The 22,309-nt window shown below is 39.3% G+C and overlaps 1 protein-coding gene across 1 annotated transcript; it reads right to left on the minus strand.

Annotated features, from left to right (window-relative positions):
- Positions 1–736: 736 nt before the first annotated feature.
- LOC116137435 (UDP-glycosyltransferase 89A2-like) lies at positions 737–2,478 on the minus strand. Its single transcript, XM_031423120.1, has one exon. The coding sequence runs from the start codon at positions 2,468–2,470 to the stop codon at positions 1,058–1,060; it is 1,413 nt and encodes a 470-aa protein (XP_031278980.1). The 5' UTR covers positions 2,471–2,478; the 3' UTR covers positions 737–1,057.
- Between the last annotated feature and the right edge of the window lie 19,831 nt (positions 2,479–22,309).

The following is a 22,309-nucleotide window of genomic DNA, read 5'->3' on the forward strand; positions in this document are numbered from 1 at the left end:
AAATGAAGATGATAAGCGATGCCCTTCCCAATAAAATAATCAGTTTTCTCACAATATGCTGCCCAATTAAAGCAGTAACAGTAGCCGCAACAACAAAGTAAAGAGTTGCCAAAGAAAGTAAAAAATCAATTAAAATTAGATAAACCATAGATCCAATATCTAGATGCAAATTACATTGCACATTTCTTTGGAAATGTGTTTTTCTGATGTTTAGAAATTACAGAAGTACAAATAATTGTGCAATTTGGGTGTCAGTGGGTCGCTTTTTGTAAGGTACTGGAAAACGTTTCAGAAGGTAATATTCTACAACTAACATGGATGAGGGCATGAGACTATGTCGCACTTGATACCTACATAGAAGTCATCAAGAAGATTAAAACTAACAATATTTAGCAATGCTTTGACTGAGAGAATGACAAACATGAATCTATACATATAAACAAAGTTTTCTTGAGACTTTTGAGATGTCACTATTTAATTGTTATAAATATTTAGGTGAATATGAAAGGATTAACATAAATCTATATATAATATCTTTTAATTAGATATTTGGATGCTCAATATATGTTATTAATACTAATAAATAGCAATTCTATAGCTGAAATCTTTCATAACAATTATATATTAATAGAACTCCCAAGATCTTATATGGCATCGTACGCGGAATCCACATGACGATTAATAACAAGAATGAGCTTTAGTAATCTATATAAATATATATCAGTATTTTCATAAATTTAACACGTTTTTAAAACACTAAATTCAGTAATTTTGTGGAACAACTAAGGGGAGATTATTAACATCACGTAGCCAATTTTGCTGATGTAAAGAGTTGCATTGTGTAGGGTTCCCCCATCTTAGTTCTATTCTTTATTTATTATAAAATTACCAAAAAAAAAAATTATTTTAATACTTTCAACTACCCATTCTCATTCATGGTTGTTGAGATTCAACATGGAAAAGTTCCACTGGCTCTTCATATAATATAATAAATTCTTAAAAGAGACTATAATAATAGTTTTGCAGATGTTATTCTCTTTCACAACACAACTACACTTCATTTGACATGATGAAGTCTTCTCAGTTCTTGCACAAGTTTATCCAATTCCCGATTTGAGCTCCCACCGCTCTTCACCGCTGCTAAAGCCTTCTCTTTCGACTCCTTCGCTTTAATCTTCATTTCTGCACATTCACTGAATGACTCCGAAATAATCCTCCCTAACTCGGCCGAGTCAGGCACCGACTCAGCACCCTCACACACCCTAACCGCCACACCCATGTCATCAACCAAGAGCTTTGCATTAACAAATTGATCAGCCTCCATTGGCCAAGCCAATATCATCACCCCGCCCACGATTGCTTCCAAAGTAGAGTTCCACCCACAATGACTTAAAAATCCACCCACTGCTTTGTGATTTAATATTGCCACTTGGGGAACCCAACCTTTCAATATCAACCCTCGACATGCGACCCGTTCCTCAAACCCATCCGGTATTAACCCGTTTTTACTATCTGCCTGCCCGCAAAAACCCGTTTTAACCGCCCACAAAAATCGGGTCCCGCTTCTCTCGAGTCCTATTGCCAAAGCCTCTGTTTGTTCTTTGTTCAACGCCTTTTGACTCCCAAAGCAGACGTAAAGAACAGATCCATCCAGACATTCGTTCAGCCACTTGAAGATATTGGCATTCGGGTCCGAATCTGGGTTATTACCACGAGTTAAATTAGGACCCACCAAACTCAATGGTCCAACCCCGAAAACACGGTTATGACCCATTGCTGTCTTCAAATAATCCAAATACACACCTTCCAATGCCTCGGAAGAATTGAAAACGCAACCCCAACTCAAAAAATTTGCAACATATACCTCTTTCACAAACTCCCATTGTGGATCATCCCTCTTATACAGTCGAACTAGGGTAGGCAGATGCTCTTCCTTAAAAATCGGAGATCCTGGCAATTTATGAAGCTGAATAGCAGTCCCTGACTTGATTTCATCTAAATGATTCCAAAGATATTCAGAAACCGCAACTAAAAACGAACCAGAAGAGAAAAAAGCGATTCTGACAATGTTGAGGTGATGCGCAAGGCGTACAGTCCATCCCAGGAAGAAATCCGAAAGAATCGCAACTGGAGGGTTGGGGTGGGAATGAAACCAGTGAGTAATTGGGTCAAAGAGCTTGCCTAAAGCATTAATAATGGAGATGTTACCGGCGTTGCCCAAGTCTTTAACGTTTTCAACACCGTCGGGAATGGAGGGATGAGATGGGAACGGGAGGACCAAGGTTTGAATATCGGGGTGAACAGTGAGAAGGGGAGTGAGAGTATGTAGGTTTTTGGGTGTGATGACGATGGTGATGGACAGATTAGAGAGAGCTAATTGGTGGGTGAGATCGAGCAACGGAAGCATGTGGCCTTGAGCTGGGTAAGGAAAGACGAGAATATGGGCTCTGGCGCCGTCGTGTGTGGACATGACTAGTGTTTTTTATGGAGACCAAATGAAGATGCGAGAATTGTTGAGGGTGTGTGGAAAGTGGGCTTCTGGTGTAAGACAACACGCATTCTCTAGTAGTGAAATTTGTGGATCATGATTAAACAAGTTACACTTGTAGGACGGCTACAGGGTCCCGACGGGTCCAGATCCAAGCCACAGTGGTCCAGTTGTTGACTTAGTGTATATCAATAATGTTACGGACACCCGAAAAACCTATACCGAAATTATGTATCGACATATGTAACACGTTTTCGATTTTTTTAATAATTCTTTTCTTGAACGGTCGTCCATCAAATTTGGACGGCCGTCCACTCAACTGAACGCCCGTCTATATTATATGGACGGAGTCTATAATTAGGAACAGGCGTCCCCAATTTTGGACGGGCGTCTGTCATAAGTAAAATGGAATAATTTTTTTTTATAAAAATTAGGACGGTTGTTCATCCCTTATGGACAGCCGTCCCTTCTTTTGGATGAACATTCGTAAATAAGGGACGTCTGTAATTAATCAAAATATAAAATAAAAAAAGAAAAATTTGGGACGGTAAATTTGGACGGACATCCATTAGGAATGGACGGCCATCCCTTAGGTTTGGACGGCTAAAAAGAAAAAAACATTCTAAATACCTTTCTTCTTCGCTCTTCTTCTTCGTCTTCATCACTGTGTTTTTTTCATATTTATCGCACCTTCTCCACTTGCCTCCATGGAAACTTTATTGCATCCTTTTGAAGTTTCGGACACTTTGTGCTAGTGGCTATTGTGCACTGGGCTGCCATGGAGTTGCACGCACAACAACAGATTGACCGTACTGTGCATGGGAATTTTTCAAACTTACCATGTAATTGTGTTTCCTGAACAAATTAACTCTCTTGTGCTTTCCACAAGTATGCCTTTTATCTCTAGTTCTTTTGCTTACAGTACAACATGTTTTTCTGCTCATCTTTCAGCGGCATATGTATTGCCCAGTCGTGAAGCCCTGTGTTTAGAGATAGGGTCATAATGTATCTTCCACGTTGTGCAGACACATTCTGAAGTTAGAAAACTTTCTGCTCAGTATAATTTTATAGGCAGTTGGTAGTTTCTCCTATGGTTGAATACTTGCAAGTCTTTCATAAAGTTTAGTAGCTCTCCAAATATTTTACTCAGAAATTTATTGTCCCTCAATTTTTATTTGTTTAGATTCTTGACAACTCTTTAGCACTCTCTTTCACTTCCAAGGCCTGTTGGTTCAAATTCTGGTGTGGATTAGATTGTCCTACGCACTTTGTCCTCCCTTGAGGATGTAATAGCCATCTTGAGAAGTGTAAGTTTCTTATTACTGCATATTCATGTCTGTTTATATCTGCGGTTTACCCTGTAATTTTTTGTTCCCCCTTCTGTATATTCAGGTGCTTCTATTGATCCATCGAGGTTTTCAACAGCATTGTTTCCTCTGCCTGTACTCTATTACAAAGATGAGTTATGGTTTATTCGTAGATATATTTTACAATTTCTTTTAAGACACTGGCAGCTTCAAGTTACTTGTGTGATTTCTTGAAGCTTGTAGGCACCTTGCATAATTGTACCACAGCTATATGCGATAGGATTAAGCAGTCTGCGGAGGGGCTATTCAAGCTGTCATGAGTTTCTTAGAAGAGGGGAGCTGAGCCGAGTGAAACTGATGTTTCAAGGTTTTTCTTAAAATATTTGATTGAGTTCTGAACTGAATCTTTTAAATTGCTGAACGCATATGGGAGGAGGGAGTTAAAAATTTATTAGTAAGCTGATTACATATGTGTCACCAGGACTACTCAATCTTTGCTCTCCGCTGCAGCTCATGTGACCGAGAAACATTTACGGTTGGAAACTCTTGGGCTGTATCTTTATATGTATATTGTAGTTAGAATAATTGGCGCTTAAGTGTGTTTTTTATTTCTGCTTGTAGCTTGATTCAACTGTGGAGTTGCCTTCGTTATGTATTGTATTTTTGTTTAATCCTTAACTATAAGCAGTTTCCTCTTTAGCAGAGAACACCAATTCAAAAATTGTTTTCAATGAAGTATTGGCTACTGCTGAAGGATATAGTCACAAGGACATATCTAGACTACATGGTGCTGGCCCATGCGGATGCCTTCTATGTGAGTCCCATTAGATATTAAATTGGAAGACCATTTGTGTAATCTTGGATAGTTTCTTATCAAAAACTACCTGAAAATAACGACTATGCAATAAAGTTTCCATGGAGGCAAGTGAAGAAGGTGCGATAAATATGAAAAAAGCACAGTGAATGAAGACGAAGAAGAAGAGCGAAGAAGAAAGGTATTTAGAATGTTTTTTTTTTTTTTTTAAAGTATGGACGCCCGTCCAAACTTAAGGAACGGCAATCCAAATTTGATGGACGATCGTTCACTAGAAAACAATTGTTAAAAAAAATCAGAAGCGTGTTACACGTAGGCCGGTAACAATTTCGGTGTAGGTTTTTCGGTGTCCATAGCATTATTGATTATCTATAACCTAACTTCTTTGAGAGTTATTTACTATCCAAGCCTACCAATTAGGTGATAATTAATTGATAAATATTTTCTTTTGAATTAAGTTAATTCAAAAGAAAATATTTATCAATTAATTATCACCTATTAAATCCTTTACCGAAAAATGATTCTTTCATTTATAAAATTTGATATTAGAAAGATATTTTGAGGTAAAAAGGTTAGTTTGGGTCATGAACACCAATCTGCATACTCTGACCCTTGGACCAAACAAGAAGGGGTCCTATTGGACACTTGGAATTTGGTTTTGCCAATTTGACACTGTTGTGTGTGGTTTTTTTACCAAGTTCGGGCCAACTCAAGGATATAGCTCGATCCAGAATGAGCTCGACAACTATGATAGCTTGACCCATAATGAGTTCGGCAACTATGATTGATCGACCCAGCATAAGCTCGTCGAGCTATGACTCGACCCAACATAAGCTAGTCGCAAACAATTCAAGGAATCATTCAATCAATCCCTAGATTACTTCAGATCTTAGATATTGTAGGAAAGATTGGATCAACGGTGATCACAGCGCTTAATCGTGAGGATATCAGAATTATGATTTGAATTAGTTGTAATCCCTCGAATTTCATTTTTTCCTTTGTACCAATATTGTATATAAACCCCCCTCAGACAACGATGAAGGGGTTACGAATTTAAGATAAAAATCGCGTTGTAAGCTCTCACAGCAAATACAAAAACACAGTGGACATAGGCTGTTAACCTGGCCGAACCACCTTAAAAATCTCTTTGCTTTTAGTTCATTTCATTCATATTTATCATTGATTTTCACTAATCACGCGTACATCGGTTTTGATCCCGGTAAGGTCAATCGGATCACGCTGATTGGTGCAGAATTCTATATCAACATTTTGACGCTAGAAGGAGGGCATCCACCAATATTTCAAATATTTTGGCAAACGTTCACCGCAATTTACCTGTTCCAAGGCCAAAATGGTGTACACAAGATCGAAAACTATCACCGAAAATCACAAGAACGTGGAAACCACCCACCAGGAGGTGTAACAAGAGAACGCTGGAAGCCGACCACCTGTGCTGCCAACTCAGCACACCACGAACAACCAGGGGCAGGGACGTCAGCCCCCGAGAACGACCAGCTGATGGAGATGATCAGGACAATGTTTGCATAGGCAGTGCAATAGAACGTGGCTGAGTTGAGGAACCAACAACCAACTGCCTAGAACCACGACCACCAGCGTTTCGCCAACGCAATCCCAACATGTATGAATTTTGCAGGTGGACAGTCTGTTTTGTCATCGCCAAGGGGTGATCAACACCTCCAACCTTGCAGGCAGCACTCCACGCACGAGCGTGAGTCTCACAGGCAAACAAACCTTGGGAGGCGGTCAGGAAAAAGCTATTGAAGGAAAACAAAGGCGACGGATACCACCGAGAAGCTCGACGGTATCCCTAGTTTCAGTGTGCCAGATTTAGCCCACGCCCAAGGCAAGATTGATCTTTCTAGGCTCACGAAGTAAGTCATGTGCGTCAATTTGGCAATGACTGACGTTTCAGTTATCACCGATGTCGCGAGCAACGCACTGACGAGCATGATAGCACATATCAACCCAGCCATCATGACTCGACCTCGCGCATTAATGAGCACGCCGGAAGGGCTTTGCAAGCAACAAACTTGCAGATTCATTTGCTCGAGGTGAGGCTTAATAAAGCCAGCTAGGGCAACCAAAATGAAGACTTAGATCACATGCAGAGGATGCTTGACGACCTAAAAGCTCGCCATAACAACTTGGTGGATGAACTAATAAGTTCCTCCTTTACGGAGAAAGTTCATCATGCCCTGCTCCTACAAGGGTTCAAGGCCCCAAAAGCAAGTTCGACGGGAGAAGGGACCCTAAAGACCACCTCGACAACTTTAATGACTTGATGGAGCTACACCAGGTCAATGACTTAGCGAAATTCACAGTCACATTAGTTGGAGATGCCAAGAGGTGGTACAAAAGGCTCAAGGTGAACTCTATCAACTCCTGGCAACAATTCTCCTCGTTGTACTTACAACAATTTCAAGCGAGGAGGCAATTCGCGATGTCGCTTAGCTACTTGAGCAACATTCGCCAAGAGCGAGACGAATCACTGACCTCGTATTTAACGAGGTTCCAGAACGAGTAGGCAAAAGTCGTTGACGCCTCCGAAGAATCCATTCGAACTTTGCTGATCGTAGGGATTAGACCTAACACGGAGCTGTGGAAAGAGCTCTAGAGTGAAGATCATGTGAGCCTGACCAAATTCTACCAGATGGTCGCGAAATGCCAACGAGTAGAGAGCTCGCTGGTAGCATTAGCCAGAAGCTCACTACGGGGGGTCCCAGACAAGAGACAAGATCGCCTCTCAAATAAGCATGGGGGTCAAGACTGCAACGACAGGGATCACAACAGGTCCCAAAAGAAATAGAGGATAGATAACTGCGATGACAGGCAACCTTTCCCGCGGTATGCAGAATACACCCTCCTCACTCAAGACATCACCCACATCTATGAAGTGTCCTGAGAGGCGAAGAGACTACCCACTCTAGAAATGATGAGGGGGGCTTCAGGCAGAAGAGACTGGCAGAAATATTATTGGTACCATAGAGATATCGGGCACAACACGAATGATTGCCTAGCCATAAAAGACTCCATCGAAGACCTGATGAGAAGAGGCCACCAAAAAAGAATTTGTTAAGGTAGAGCCGACTCGCGAAAACCCTAGTGAGCAAAGTAGTCAAGCCCTAGGACAGGTTCAGGTTTAGCTCAACAGGCTCAACTAAATCCCAACGAAGTCTTCGTGAATATGATTTACGTAAGGCCCGACATAGCGGGGAGCTCGAGACGAGCTCGCGAGCAGTATGCTTGGGAAGTGAGGACGGACTCGGTCCCCTGAATAATGAGCTGTGAGAAAAAAGTCACCCAAGCGGCCCAAATAGGAAAGCGAGGTAGTGGGGTTCACAGTTGACGAGTGTAAAACATCCCCACGTCATAATCATGACACGATTGTAATCGCAACCAGGATAGGCAATGCAAGAGTGTTAAGGGTTATGGTCAACAACGGGAGTGCAGAAAACATCATATTCTTGGGAGCCTTCTGAGGAATGGGATTCATAGAAAGGAACTTGCGAGCGTGCCCCTCGTCGTTCTATGGGTTCACCGAGGATAGCCTGGTTCCCAAAGGTACTATTGACCTTCTCGTAACTCTAAGGGCAAAACCAAAGGTTAGAACACTGATGGCTGAATTCTTAGTGGTGGACTGTCCGACCACATACAACGTCATCCTTGGGAGGCCAATCCTGGATGATTTAAGCGCAGTCACATCGGTGCGCTGCTAAGCGATATGATTTTTGACTTCTGGAGGAGTCCTGACGATTCGGAGCTGCACCAAAGAATCTCGAGAATGCTATAATTGGGCTATAAATGTCATACAGAAACGGTCGTACCCAAAGACAATGATCATCACAGAATCCAAGTCGAGCCCTAGGCTGCTAGAGGACACTATAGATCCTCGCATCCACAAAGAAGAGCTCGCAGCGGGACTGACCAAAAAGCTGCTAGAAATAAGAGTTAACGAGGAAGATCCAACTCGCGTGTTGAAAATTGGCAGCAGCTTGACCAGAGAAATGGTCAATAATCTCGTCGGGTTCCTAAAGAGAAACCTTGACGTATTCGCGTGGGTGCACGTGGATATGGTTGGGATCAGCCTTGAGATAATATCCCATAGGTTGAACCTCGACCCATATGCTCGACCCATAAGGCAGAAAAGAAGGGCCATGGATGCATAGCACTCTTAAGTACTCAAGGATGAAGTCGACAAACTCTTGGAAATCAACTTTATCAAGGAAGTCAAGTACCTCGATTGGGTCACCAATCCAGTCCTAGTCAAGAAGTCGGATGGCAAGTGACAGACTTGTGTCGACTTCATGGATCTGAACAAGGCCTGTCAAAAAGACAGTTTTTTGCTACCACGGATCGACCAGCTAGTGGACGCGACAACGAAAAACGTACTACTTAGCTTTATGGATACATACTCGGGATATAACCAGATCCCGATGTACCAGCTCGATGAAGAACATACTTCTTTTATTATTGACTGCAGAATCTATTGTTACAGGGTTATGCCATTTGGCATCGAGAACATTAAGGCAACCTACCAACGCTTGGTGAACAAAATGTTCGCCAACCAAATTAGTCGATTCATGGAAGTATACATCGACGACATGCTCATCAAGTCAAAGGTCGCTTAAAGTCACATTGAGTACCTGGGAGAAATGTTTGACATCCTCAAAAAGTATCAAATAAAGCTCAATTCGCTGAAATGTGCTTTCGGGTTAAGCTCCGAAAATTCTTAGGCTTCCTCGTGAACCAACGGGGCATAGAAGCTAACCTGGAGAAGATTCAGGCCTTGCTTGACATGAAAAGCCCGACTGGCGTAAAGCAGGTACAAAGCCTGACTAGACGTGTGGTTGTGCTCAGCAGGTTCGTTTCTCGAGCCACAAACAGGTGTTTACCATTTTTTGAGCCCCTGAAGGGGAAGAAGGGTTTCAAATGGACAGAGGAGTGCGAAAGAGCCTTCCAAGAGCTGAAGAAACACCTCGGACAACCTCCCCTACTATTAAAACCCATCCAAGGTGATCCGCTACTACTGTACTTGTCAGTATCAAAATCCGCTGTGAGCACGACGTTGATACGCAAAGAGGAAAGAATATAATGGCCAGTATATTATGTGAGCAAGAGACTGCTTGATACGGAGACAAGATACTCGGAGATGGAGAAGCTCGCTTACGCCCTCGTTGCTGCCGCCAGAAAGTTGCAACCCTATTTTCAAGCATACTCTATCCATGTGCTGACAAACTTTCCGTTGAAGAAGATAATGCCGAAGCCCGAGGCATCGGGTAGATTGATTTAGTGGACGATGGAGATAAGTCAGCACGACATCAAGTATATACCGAGGACATTGATCAAACGTTAGGCTATGACAAATTTTATATCCCAGTTTTCCTATCAACCAGAGGCCGAGTCAAGCCCGCCAGAGGCAAATGCCTTTAGAGAGATCGAGCAACGGAAACAAAAGAGTGACAACTTATGGCTATGGACTTTGTACGTAGATGGCTCCTCGAATGAAAAGGGAGCAGGAGCGTGCCTCTTGCTTGAAAGTCTAGAGGGAGACCCAATTAGAGCTGTAGTAAGGTTCGGATTAAACGCCTCCAATAACGAAGCTGAGTATGAGGTATTGCTCGCAGATATATGACTCGTCAAGAAAATAGGGGTAGAGTCCATCAAGATCTATAATGACTCACAACTCGTGGTCCATAAAGTTACCGGGGAATACCAGGCAAAAGAAGATAGGATGACATCCTACCTCCAGCAAGTAGAGACCGAGCTTGGACAGTTTAGATTCTTTACCATTCACCAAATCCCAAGGGAGAAAAACTCGCAGGCAGATGCATTGGCTCGCCTGGCCTCAGCAATCAACAATGAGAAGGCTGATTCAATCCCAGTTAAATTCCTTCCGAAAGCAAGCATCTCCGCTCCACAAGATCTAATGTTAACCACAAGTCAAATGTACATCTAGATGAATGCAATCACCACCTACTTGAAGGACAGCACACTGCCAGAGGACAAAACTAAAGCTAGAGCACTCCGCACGAAGGCAGCTCGGTATACGTTCATCAACGATAGACTGTATAAGCGTGGATTCAATGTATCGTTGCTGTGATGTATTGACAACAAGGATTCAAATTATGTTATGAGAGAAATACACGAGGGAAATTGCGAGAACTACGTGGGGGGCATATCTCTAGCTTACAAGGTGCTCCACTAGGGATATTACTAGCCAACCGTTTATAATGATGCAACAGATTATGTTCGCAGATGTGACAGATGCCAGAGATTTGTAGATATTCCATGAGCTCCACCGTAAGAATTGACCACTCTGACAAGCCCATGACCATTTGCGATCTGGGGTATCGACCTTATCGGCCCATTGCCTTAGGGAAAATGGAGCGTTAAATTCGCTTTAGTTGCCATGGATTATTTAACCAAGTGGGAAGAAGTCAAACCAGTGGCAACAATAATGTTGAGCAGGCTAAATGATTTTGTCTATAAGAACATAATTTGTTGGTTTGAGATTCCCCACACAATAATAACCGACAATGGGAAGCAGCTCGACAACGAAGATTTCAAGACCTTCTGCGAGCGGCTTGACATCAAGAAGAGTTTCGCTGTAGTCTATCGGCCTCAAGCCAACAGACAAGTAGAGGTTGTGAACAAAGTAATCAAGCACACCATAAAGAAGAAGCTCGATGACCTTAAAGGGTGATGGGCTGACGAGCTGCCAAAAGCTTTATGGTCCTACAAAATGACTGCCAGGAACTCGACCTGACCTTTTTCGCCCGAGGCTAGACCTGATCGAAGAACATCGGGCCAAATCTCAGTTGAGGCTCGCCTCGTATCAACAGCGAGCCAAGCGATACTTCAATACCAATGTCAAAAACAGAGACTTTGAAATGGGTGATCTGGTCCTCAGAAATGTCGTCTAGGGTACTAAAAACTCAAACTTGGGGCACTTGGGCCCAAATGGGATGGTCCCTTCAGGATATCCAAAAAGTTCACACCAGGATCCTTTCACATTAAACGCCTCAATGGCGAAGCAATAATGCGAGCTTGAACGCCGAGCACTTGCGAAGGTATTACCAAGAAGCAGCTCGGGTTTCAATTGTTCTTATGTTCTGCATTCATGTTCGTTGTAAGGCCATTTACGGCCAAAATACTTGATAAATAAACGGGATATTATTCATTATTTTCTATGATTCATTGTAGACATCTTAAGATCGTTAGCATTTTACTAAATCGCGACCTAAGCGATGATATTCTAAAAAAAAAAAAAAAAAAAAACTCGGAGTCAAGAGTCCAAGAAAGGCAGCTTATCTTGAACAAGCCACGCCAAAATCCAAATCTTTGAGGGTGAAACACCCCCAAATCGATGAAGTTAAACTTGAAATCAATTTTAAGGAAAAACTTATCGAAGGAAATCGACCTTAAGCCGGCATCCAAAAAACTTGAAAAGGGCAATAAAGTCTTAAATCAAAGTTAAATGGCGCATAAGATTTCCTCGTACAAATCCGAAAAAGCTTATTAAGAAGTGAGCTACGCGTAACTTTAAGCAAATTTGGATTTTAGTGTTACAAGTCCTACCAAGACGACAAATCGACTCCATAGAAGTATAACAAATATTGCTCGACATGAAAACAATAAAAGTTTCTTTCATTGATTAAGTTTAATTATAAAGGCAAGAAAAAAAAAATGACTTCTCAAATGGGTGGGGGAGCAGGAGCTTCATCCTCGACCTGTCCAAAAGGTCGTCGCCGAGAGGAAGAGATGTCTCATCAACAGGAGGAACAGTGACTTCCTTTCCAAGGTCGGGAACCTCAACTGGTGGAATCATGTTCAGGAGAGTCTCAGAGGTGGCTACCCATCCACGAGGGGGGTTCTTCCAAGAATATTCCCCCGGAAACATCAAGTTAAGTTGCCACACGTAGACTGCTCTTATGCGTTCAAGATCCCTGAGGGTGATCGAGCATTGTGGTTCTCTTCATAGCCTATGGGTTAGAGACAGCGGGGAGTGAGCCAGTTGAATCGAAGCATGATCGGACAAGCCCATAGCGTCGGGGTCCGAGCTTCGAGCGATGAATTCTTCAGAGACCTCGGGGGACACATCTCCAAGGGCTACCAAGCCTGCCGACGAATCGAACATTCAGTCTATAGTGCGACTACTGGAGGAAGATATGGCTGTAGCTCGCTTTTGGGTACTTGAAAAAAGAAGCAAACATGTGTTAGAGCTCAAACAAATCGACAACCTTCCACACTCGTTTCTATTTCAGGCACCCGAGATAGCTTGCGTAATACAACGAAGGGACGCGACCTACTTGGGATACCAACGACCATCGCGTTAAACCTCTTTAAAACCTGAGACCGTTAGAGACGCAACCAAAAACCCTACTAAAACCTTAAAACATCCAATGTGGCCACTACAGTAACCAACCTTTGACGCAAAATCAGAAAAATAGAAGAAAATAAGGAAAAGAGCCTTACTGGAATAAGAAAAGTGTTGGGAACTCGTAAGAAAGACCACTGCGATGACGTAAGAACAACGACAAAGGAGAACCAGAGTTAGAATAACTTTCAGAGCGACTATTCTGAGGTTTTTCGCTACCTTTTATAGTGATTTGCATGGGAGATAAAGGGGCGGGGTTTAATCGTGGTTGTCGACTTACAGTAGATCCTGACCCTTCATTCATCGAGCAATCTCAGCTCGTAGGTATGGCCACGTGTCAACCATCCATAAGGAGCGACGAACCGTTGCATTGCTATAATGATAACCATCGTCGCATGTCGCCTCGACTTTGCACGTGAATAGCTAACTTTGCCCACTCGCGACAAAACGTAACTGACAAAGGCTGCCGCATTTAATGCTGCATGACCACGCATAAATTACTTGTATGTCCTGACTGTTCATATTCTGAGTTTTGACAAGTACCATGAGGAATAAAGATCCAAGTGTGAGGTACGTCGGCCAAGCATAAAGTCAATCATGGGGGCCCAATTGGACACGCACTCGAAGACTCACTGTTGAAGCCGAGCTTGGCATCAAATCAAGCAATAGTCTTCGAAGCCTGAAACGAGCATTGAACACTAGGGGGCAGATGTTGTGTGTGGTTTTTCCGCCAAGCTCAGGCCAACTCGAAGATATAGCTCGATCCAGAATGAGCACGACAACTATGATAGTTCGACCTAGAATGAGCTCGACAATTATGATTGGTCGACCCAACATAAGCTCGTCGAGCTATTGCTCGACCCAGCATAAGCTAGTCGTGAATAATTCAAGGAATCATTCAATCAATCCCCAGATTACTTCAGATCCTAGAAATTGCGAGAAAGACTGGATCAATGGTTATCACTGCATAATCACAGCGCCCAATCGCGAGGATATCAAAATTATAATTTGAATCAATTGTAATCCCTCGAATTTTGTTTTTTCCTTTGTACCAATCTTGTATATAAACCCCCCTCAGACAATGAGGAGGGGGTTACGAATTTCAAATAAAAATCGCATTGTAAGCTCTCACAGCAAATATAAAAACACAGTGGACGTAGGTTGTTAACCTGACCGAACCACTTTAAAAATCTCTTTGTTTTTAGTTCATTTCATTCATATTCATCGCTAATTTTCACTAATCACGTATACATCGGTTCCGATCCCGACAAGATCAATTGGATAACGCTGGTTGGTGTAGAATTCTGTATCAACAGACACTCCATGTGTTTTAATAACTTTCAATATCTATATTGTAACAAACAAAATATTAAATTTAGTCTTAATACAAAATAAAGAGGGTCAAACAAGTCACGAGTAAACGACTTTTTCCCACCCAAATAATAGCTTAATGATATTTTCCTATCCACATACTTTTAGAATGCTATTTTACTATAAAAAATGTTACATCCACAATCTCTTCTCACAAACTTCATTTCACAGCCTCGAAGTGATAGCTCACAATGGGTCCCACTTGATAAATTGTGATTGACCAATAGCAAGCTGTCATATCGATATTATGAGAGAAAATTTGTGATAAGAGGTTGTGGGTGTAGTATTACTCATTTACTACTCAAATTTATATTCCGTTTCCAATTTTGGTATTGTTGCGACCCCATACCACCACCATTCTCTTCTCTGATCATCACTCACCAAAACCCCTCAAATCCTACTCCAGCTGATCTTGTCAATCGTTAGCAATCGAGCGATTAGGGTTTGCACAACTGCCCCTCCCAAGTTAAATTTTGATTAATCCCAATCACCAAAAAATCCAACCTTCTACCACCAAAAGACTAATCCGCCTCGCTTCTTCAAAAGCCGCAATAGCCTGAATTGAATTTGCTCTCTGTTTGCCGTCGGAATATAAATTTAGGTAATAAAATGATATTTTAAAAGTTTGTGGGGGAGAAATGTCATTAAACCATTATTTAGGTGGGAAAAAGTTGTTAACTCGCGAATTGTACTTCAAAACACTACATTATAGCTGCACTACGATTTTTTTTTTTTTTTTTTGCATTTATTTATTTATTTTAAAGATTTTGCACAACTTATGTGCTTGGTGTCTACGATGGAGCTAGGGACGCCTTCATATAAAATTTTCTTTTAACAATAGAAAATAAAGTAAAGAAAAAATAATAATTTTAGCATCATTTAATATCAATAATATATGACAAAAAAATCACAATAGTTATACCTTAAACCCTTTTTATTTTTTTAACAATTTAGGTTATTTAGGATGTTTGACATGTGTGTGACTAGATAATTTGTGTCTTCCTTAAATTTTATGGGTAAATATAATCCCAAATCACAAGAGGGAAATTTGTTAATATCTAATAATAATTAATTAGCTATTAAAAACTAGGGATTAGAATCAACATAAATATCAATATTGTTGAACCAAATTATTTGTTTGTCAGTACTCGACCTCCAGCACCTTGTTTTGATGCTATTTAAACAAGAGTTTGAAGAATCCATAACATATAAACTTGAATCAATCAAAAACCTGTGTATCTGCATTGCATTCTTAATGAAGAGACCCTTCCTCCTTTTTAAATTTGTTCAAAGAAATTCAACATTTAATTTACTAGAAAAAGGACTTACCCAACCCACGTGGGCTTGTGGTAGAACAGTGTCTAAATCCAGTTAAACTCATCTCATCACTTTGAGTTGCAATGACACAAGACTGAAACTTCAACTCAACCTTGTTGATCTTGAAACGACAACTCCTCAATTAAAAAAGATAAAGCCTTCTTCTCTCTGTAATGTATTACGAGCACCAACACCAACAATTTGTTGTTTCTATTAACAATCTGGCAACACGGGCAACACTGACTCCTACTGAATATCCTGTAACCAATATTTCCGGTAAAAATATCAACTTGAAAACGCCTTCACGTGCTGCCCTTATTCATTTTCCATTCCTAGCTACTTCATTCGCTGGCCTTTATTTTGGTAACTGCATTTCAGGTTTTTCAATTTACCAAACTCATGTTCTTGTGTATGGGAGACACCAATGACATTTGATTTGACTAAACCATGCCTGCCTTCTCATCACACCCCCACCCATTTAGGTTTCCGTGGAATGCATGCAACTCCTAGCTAGGCTCCCACCGCCATATTCAGCTTAATCTTCATTTTCTCATCAAAACTACATTGAAAACAGTTTTAAACTATACCCGATATTACATTACTTCTCACACAAATGAACTGAAACCTGGGTAATTTACTTCTTTGGTAATTCATTCAAAATTTTCTGATTACAATGCATTGCAGAAAAAACAAAAACTGAGCACTACTAATTTGGTAATTAATGATGCAGTGCACAATATATCATAGTTCTTGAGGAAGGAGCAAAGTGCAAACAGAAGGAAAACAGGAGTATTTTAGACTAAACTTTGAAAGCAGAGAATTAATATTCATAATTCCTTCTTTACATCAGTTGTTCTTAGGTGGGTGGTGCCTGGGTGCACGATAATCAGCATTGAAAGCTACAAATTCTTTCTGATCCGCTTCTTTAGAAAATTGATGACCAACTCTTTGTTTACATGCTACATTAGACATCTTCTTCCTTTGGTCTTCAACTTCTCCAGCAGCAAATTGACTTGTTTCTCCAGAAACACCAGACTCCTTCACCTTCTTTGCCTTCCTTACTTGAACGACGGAACCCATTCTCCTTCCGCCAAGTCTTTGATCATTCGCACCAGTTGAAGTGATCTCACCATCGACGACTCCCTGCAGGGAACATATCGTTTTAATGAAAAAAATAATGTGCCCAAAAACAAAAATTTGTTACATATCATAACGTCTTTACCTTTCCCTTTGAAACAGCATCAACTTCAACAGCTGCATCGCCATGTAAAAGGAAATTAATTAAACTTTAGTAATTAATAATTAACCTGAAACTAAAAGTAGTGGCTTTTGCTGGGGTGAGCAAGAGAAAGAAAATGGAAATACTGAAGTATTATTACCTTGATGGTGTGCATGAGCGGTAATATTGGAGAAGCTTGAAGTAGTGAAAAGAAGTATAAAAAGGAAACATGTTAACCCCAATGGAGCCATGGATGTGTTTCTTCTTAATTTGGTTGGTAGCTAGGGTATGTTTGTTGTCGAAATCAGGCAGGAGAAGAGAGATATATGAAGGCACAAATCAGTGTATTTATATAGAGATTACTTCATCTTAACTTGAAATACAAGTCAAATATATACAGTATATAGATTTTAACACCTAGCAGCTAGCTACACAACATACGAGCCCAAGTCAAAGTTAGGAGAGGAACTATGGTTCCAACATCCTCCCTGCCTTCAGTAAAATGGTGGCTATTAATATTATAATTTAATTAACAATCTCGTAATAAATAACGACTGCATCAACTCTCGAGTCAGCCCATGTGTTGATTTGTATTGTATCAATTGAAACGAAAATCTCGAAGCGTTTATAATCACAGGGAAATTCGATGGTCCCAACAGAGAGATTCAATAGTACCAACAAAAGTTGAAAAAATAAAATGAATTAAGTGAGAGGGCCATGAATCAACTTAACATTAACAAGCGGTGGTGTGTTGGTTCATACGATAACGTGAAACGTAAGAAATGTGTGTTTTGCGCCTGTCTACCGCCATGCAATCAACGAGAAGATCTTTGCTTGGTTTGCGAGGAGGGTGGCATTTTGATTTAGTTAATTTAAGGCTAAGTTTTCTATGTTCAATTATTATATATTTGAGAGGTTACTGTTCCCCGTATATTTAAACATGAATATTGAGTATTTCAATGTTCCTTAGTGTAGGTGTAGCTCTATGGCAGCATGGAACCACAAAAACAAATAGTAAATCGTAAAAAGGTGTGAGAGTTTAGCTAGAACATTGGAGTTTGAAGAATTAACAGAGTTTGCTTTCAACAACTTATCATTTTATTGATATTCAGTGGGTGTCCCTTGAGGACTGCGAGACTGGAATTCTCACAAGGTTCTTAAACAGCAGGCTGCAAGTTTCTTCCGTCGTCGGAAATTGCGCAATGTTCCAACCCAAGTGTCACTTGGATTGTAGCTGAAACCATGTTGCTCCACATGAACACCACAATCAACAAAAATAGCACAAGTAATAACATGGTAATTATTCAAAATCGACGAAATTAACTTTATAAAATGGAACAGGCCACAGTAAAGTTGCTAATGCATGTATAAGCAAAGTCAATAAGTAATAACAAAAGTATGATTATTATCAAATGTTTGAAAGTCTTGTCTTAATTTTCTCAGTTACCAAATACCAATACACCCACTATTGATTTCGTCGGGTTCACATGAACAATTTTTTGATCACTTCTAAGACCTCCTTCAACTTCTTGATATCCATTTTCCATGAATTTTTCTTGGTATGCGTAGGAAACAAAAGAGTGATCTCCAAAGTCCTGACCAACCCAGGGGCTGGTCCAAAGTCAAAGGCCTAACAATGGTTTTTCTGTTTTTTGGGCTATTGTCTTCGGGTCATCATGTGAATATGATCAATGACTGGTCAAGCAGTCAAAGAATGAACGCCTAGTTACAAGATTACACATAAATTAAATGAATGACGACTTAATTCTACCTTAATTTGTAGAGATTAACTGTTATTGTGATGGCTTGAAGCGGTGACGTTTTATGATTAAATGAAGCAACTTCGTTTTGAGCAAATGGGGAGTTGATCCTGAGCATTGATTAATTGAAGATCCAACGGTTCGAATGAGTCCCTTGGTCAACCATATAAAAGCATACCAACAAGGCAGATTGAGAGCTACAACGTTTTATATCTCTCTCTTTTTCATCGAGCAAAATTGGGTCTGTTAGGGTTTACTAATTTTGTGGATTGAATCTTGTAACTGGGGATTGAGTAGCTGGTTTCAGGTCATTCGGGTGTATTAGTATACATAGATCATTAGGGATTCCAAAGATAGGGTCTCTAGGGTGAATTACAAATTTAGAGAAGGATTGAGGGGTTTGATATACTGTGTGTAATATGAACTAAGTTCTTGGTAAATTTTAGTGCAACGAGCTTGCTTGTTTTTCGAGCTTAACATGGACGTAGCTTACTCGAACTGAGTAAGTGAACCACGGTAAATCTTGGCGTTCTTGTGTGTGTGTGTGTGATCTGTTTGATTCTTTAATTTGCTATTTCTTTAAGGCGTGAGATATAACATTAACGACTTAGGGCTGACATATTTTCCCAAGGAGATTGTTTTGGTGATTAGAGATTAATCTTAAGCACACTACAGTTTCACTATATGTTGTTAGACATCCTTTAAATCTGAGTACTTGGAGAAAAATAAATGATGAACCATGTTTCTTTCGCATTCAATTAAGCATGTCGATTGTTCTGACAAAGCCCAGAAGGTGTTGATTGAAGGTGATTAATTACTTGCTCCCTTACAACCGCACGCTTGGGCTCCATTCTACAGTTCCAAACAGTAGCCGCCATTCCCAACCCACCACCACAATTACAATACCAGAAGCTCACAAGAAGCCGAAAATATTAGCCATTCATTCTTCCTTGGCGTTTTCAAAGCCCTGTACAATCATAAATGTGAAGAAATCATCATTTCAACATGGAGAGGGAGTGTTGTGCTTGAGTTATGTTAATTAAGAACAAATTAAGGAGATGATTAGCTTAGCTAGCAGTTGGTTATATAAAATGGGTGGGAGCTTAGCTGTGAGAAATATATCATAACTTGAAAGTCAAAAGTAAAGATGGATTGTAGTTTATACATAATAATGAAGATGTCCCACTTATATATATATATATATGTGTATATATATTTTCTTTGTTTTGTAATTAGGTTATGGTCATTAGTCCCCCACTTATTCATCATTCGTATTTGCTTTTGCTTCCAATATAAAATCTTTTTCCCTTTATTTTTTTTATAATGTTTATGAGAGCAAAAGTCATGAAAGCAACGTTTTGGTTTTGGTATTAATTATAACGACCTCTCCAATTAATTCTAAAGTAGTGACAACTCATCTTTTGTATATATATATTAACTTCACGAACATACATTTAAATTAAGAAAATAGTTATTTATATTATTTATCATAATATCATATTCTAAGACACATAATTCTATAGGAGAATATTGATATACTATTAACGATATTTGTATTAATTTTTATCAACAAGACCTAATATGAACTAAAACGTCCAATAACCAACCCCTACGTGGCCAGATGGTCAACTAAGACTCTTTGATATATTACTCAAGAGGGTCTTACGTTCGATTATCTTCTGTTGCTTATAAGAGTGACTATTGGAGGATTATCCGATCTTTAACTTTAGGAGGTTGGGGCACCCTCCCTTGGCAAGTCGGTTTTTCAAGAAAAGTTTTACCCAAGCCCATGAAAGACCCATGACCCAGCCCAAATTGTTGAGTTATTGGAGTGCGAGATTAGTTGAGATGCGTGCAAACTAGTCCGGATATCCTTGATTACCTTGAGGTAGTGGCAGATCTAGGATTTTTGTTGAAGCGTTCGCGGCTTCGCCATTGTTTGTCAAACAACTAGTACAAACTTTAAAAAATACCAAACCTTAAGCAAAAAAAAATAATTATACAATATTAAGAACCTAAGAGAAAAGAATACAATAACATAATACTTTCTTGCCAGTAGCGGATCCAAGAATTTCTTTTAGGGTGGGCCAAAATAAAAATTTATTATACATTACTATTTTTGTCCATTAATTTTTTTTTTTAGGGTGGGCCAAAAAGTGGCTGGATCTGCCACTGTTTCTTGTTTGAATAAATCTATGAGAAGCAAAAATTTGAGTAAATGTGTTGAGTAAACCTTCAGCAAAACTTCTTTTAATTTTTTTTATTTTTGGCATCCAAAGATTATAATATAAATTTTCATAACTTTGATCAGACCTAATTTAAGCTAAAGTCAACTAAAACTTAAATTAAGTCAACATTGCATTGACTTTTAATATGAATTAATTAAAAAATGGGGAATTTTCTTGGTATAAACATAGATAGTAACTCAAATTTTTTTAATAATTTTGAGCAGCTGAACGATGACGTTTGAAATGTAGGAAAGTGGTGGGTGAGGGTGAAGAATAATGTTCTTTAAAATATATTTAAGGTTTTAATTTGGGAAAATATGTTCATTCTTAGACATAAAACACAAAATATACTCACAAAATCCATGTTTTTTTCCCTCAAATTAGAATAAAATACCTCCGAAAAAAAAAGCATAACTCAACCCTAAAATAAACTAAATTCAAATAAGCAATACACATATCTAAAACTAATAAAATAGAAAACGAAACTAATTGTGATACCTTAAGTAGTGAAAGCTTCAACAATTTCAGTCTTCAAAAGTTTTAAGAGCGAATAGAATGAGAAAGAGAATGAGAGAGTAAATAATTTAGAAGATAAAATCATAAAAAGCTGGTGAAGAAAAAGAGTTGAGAAATTTTAAACTTTTAATATAATGTGGGCTTGGAATGTATATATTAATAACAAGTTTTTCGTGGACCTAGATATATGTATAATAGTTTTCATTTTTTTTAAATCTGAGGGTGAGTCTGGGTATATATATTAATATCAATTTTTTGTGGGTCTATATATTAATAATTTAAAAAAAAAAAAATATGAAGATAGGTCTAGGCCTACTCTCAAAGGGGTTGGATCCACCCCTGCCCCGAGGGATCCGGATATCCTTGATTACTTTAAGGGATTAATTGAGATACGTACAAGCTGACCCAGATATCCCCGATTATCTAAAGAAAAAAAAAAGACACTAAAACGTCCAATAAAGAAAATAAAATCTACGGATAATAAAAAAGGATTGATGAAATGACATGCAAATATCCTAGTAATATTTGGGAATCTGAATATATTTTCCTAATAAGACTGGTGGATGGATGTGGCATTTTTTTATGAGTTAATTCAGTTATTTTATACTATAAGAAGATATAATTTCGTAGAAAAGCAATTATGGGCAAAGTCAAGTTTTACCCTTCGAAAACTCGAAATTATAGATTGATTGGTAAAGATATGTCAGTCAAGACCCTATCTTAATGTTACATAAAATGATTAGTCAACTCATTTGATACACTTTATTTGTTTTTTCATTCTATCGTATATAAATTAGAAGTAGAATTTCATATTAAAATCATTTGGGATATCATATGAATATATATATACGTATCTTAAATCCAGGTCAGTCTGGTGATCAAAGAGGTTTA

The sequence above is a fragment of the Pistacia vera genome, unplaced genomic scaffold (assembly GCF_008641045.1).
Source record: "Pistacia vera cultivar Batoury unplaced genomic scaffold, PisVer_v2 Contig325, whole genome shotgun sequence".
Classification (NCBI taxonomy): domain Eukaryota; kingdom Viridiplantae; phylum Streptophyta; class Magnoliopsida; order Sapindales; family Anacardiaceae; genus Pistacia; species Pistacia vera.

Excerpts from the sequence above, each read along its gene's own strand:
- LOC116137435 (XM_031423120.1), bottom strand. The coding sequence starts at position 2,470 with ATGTCCACACACGACGGCGCCAGAGCCCATATTCTCGTCTTTCCTTAC.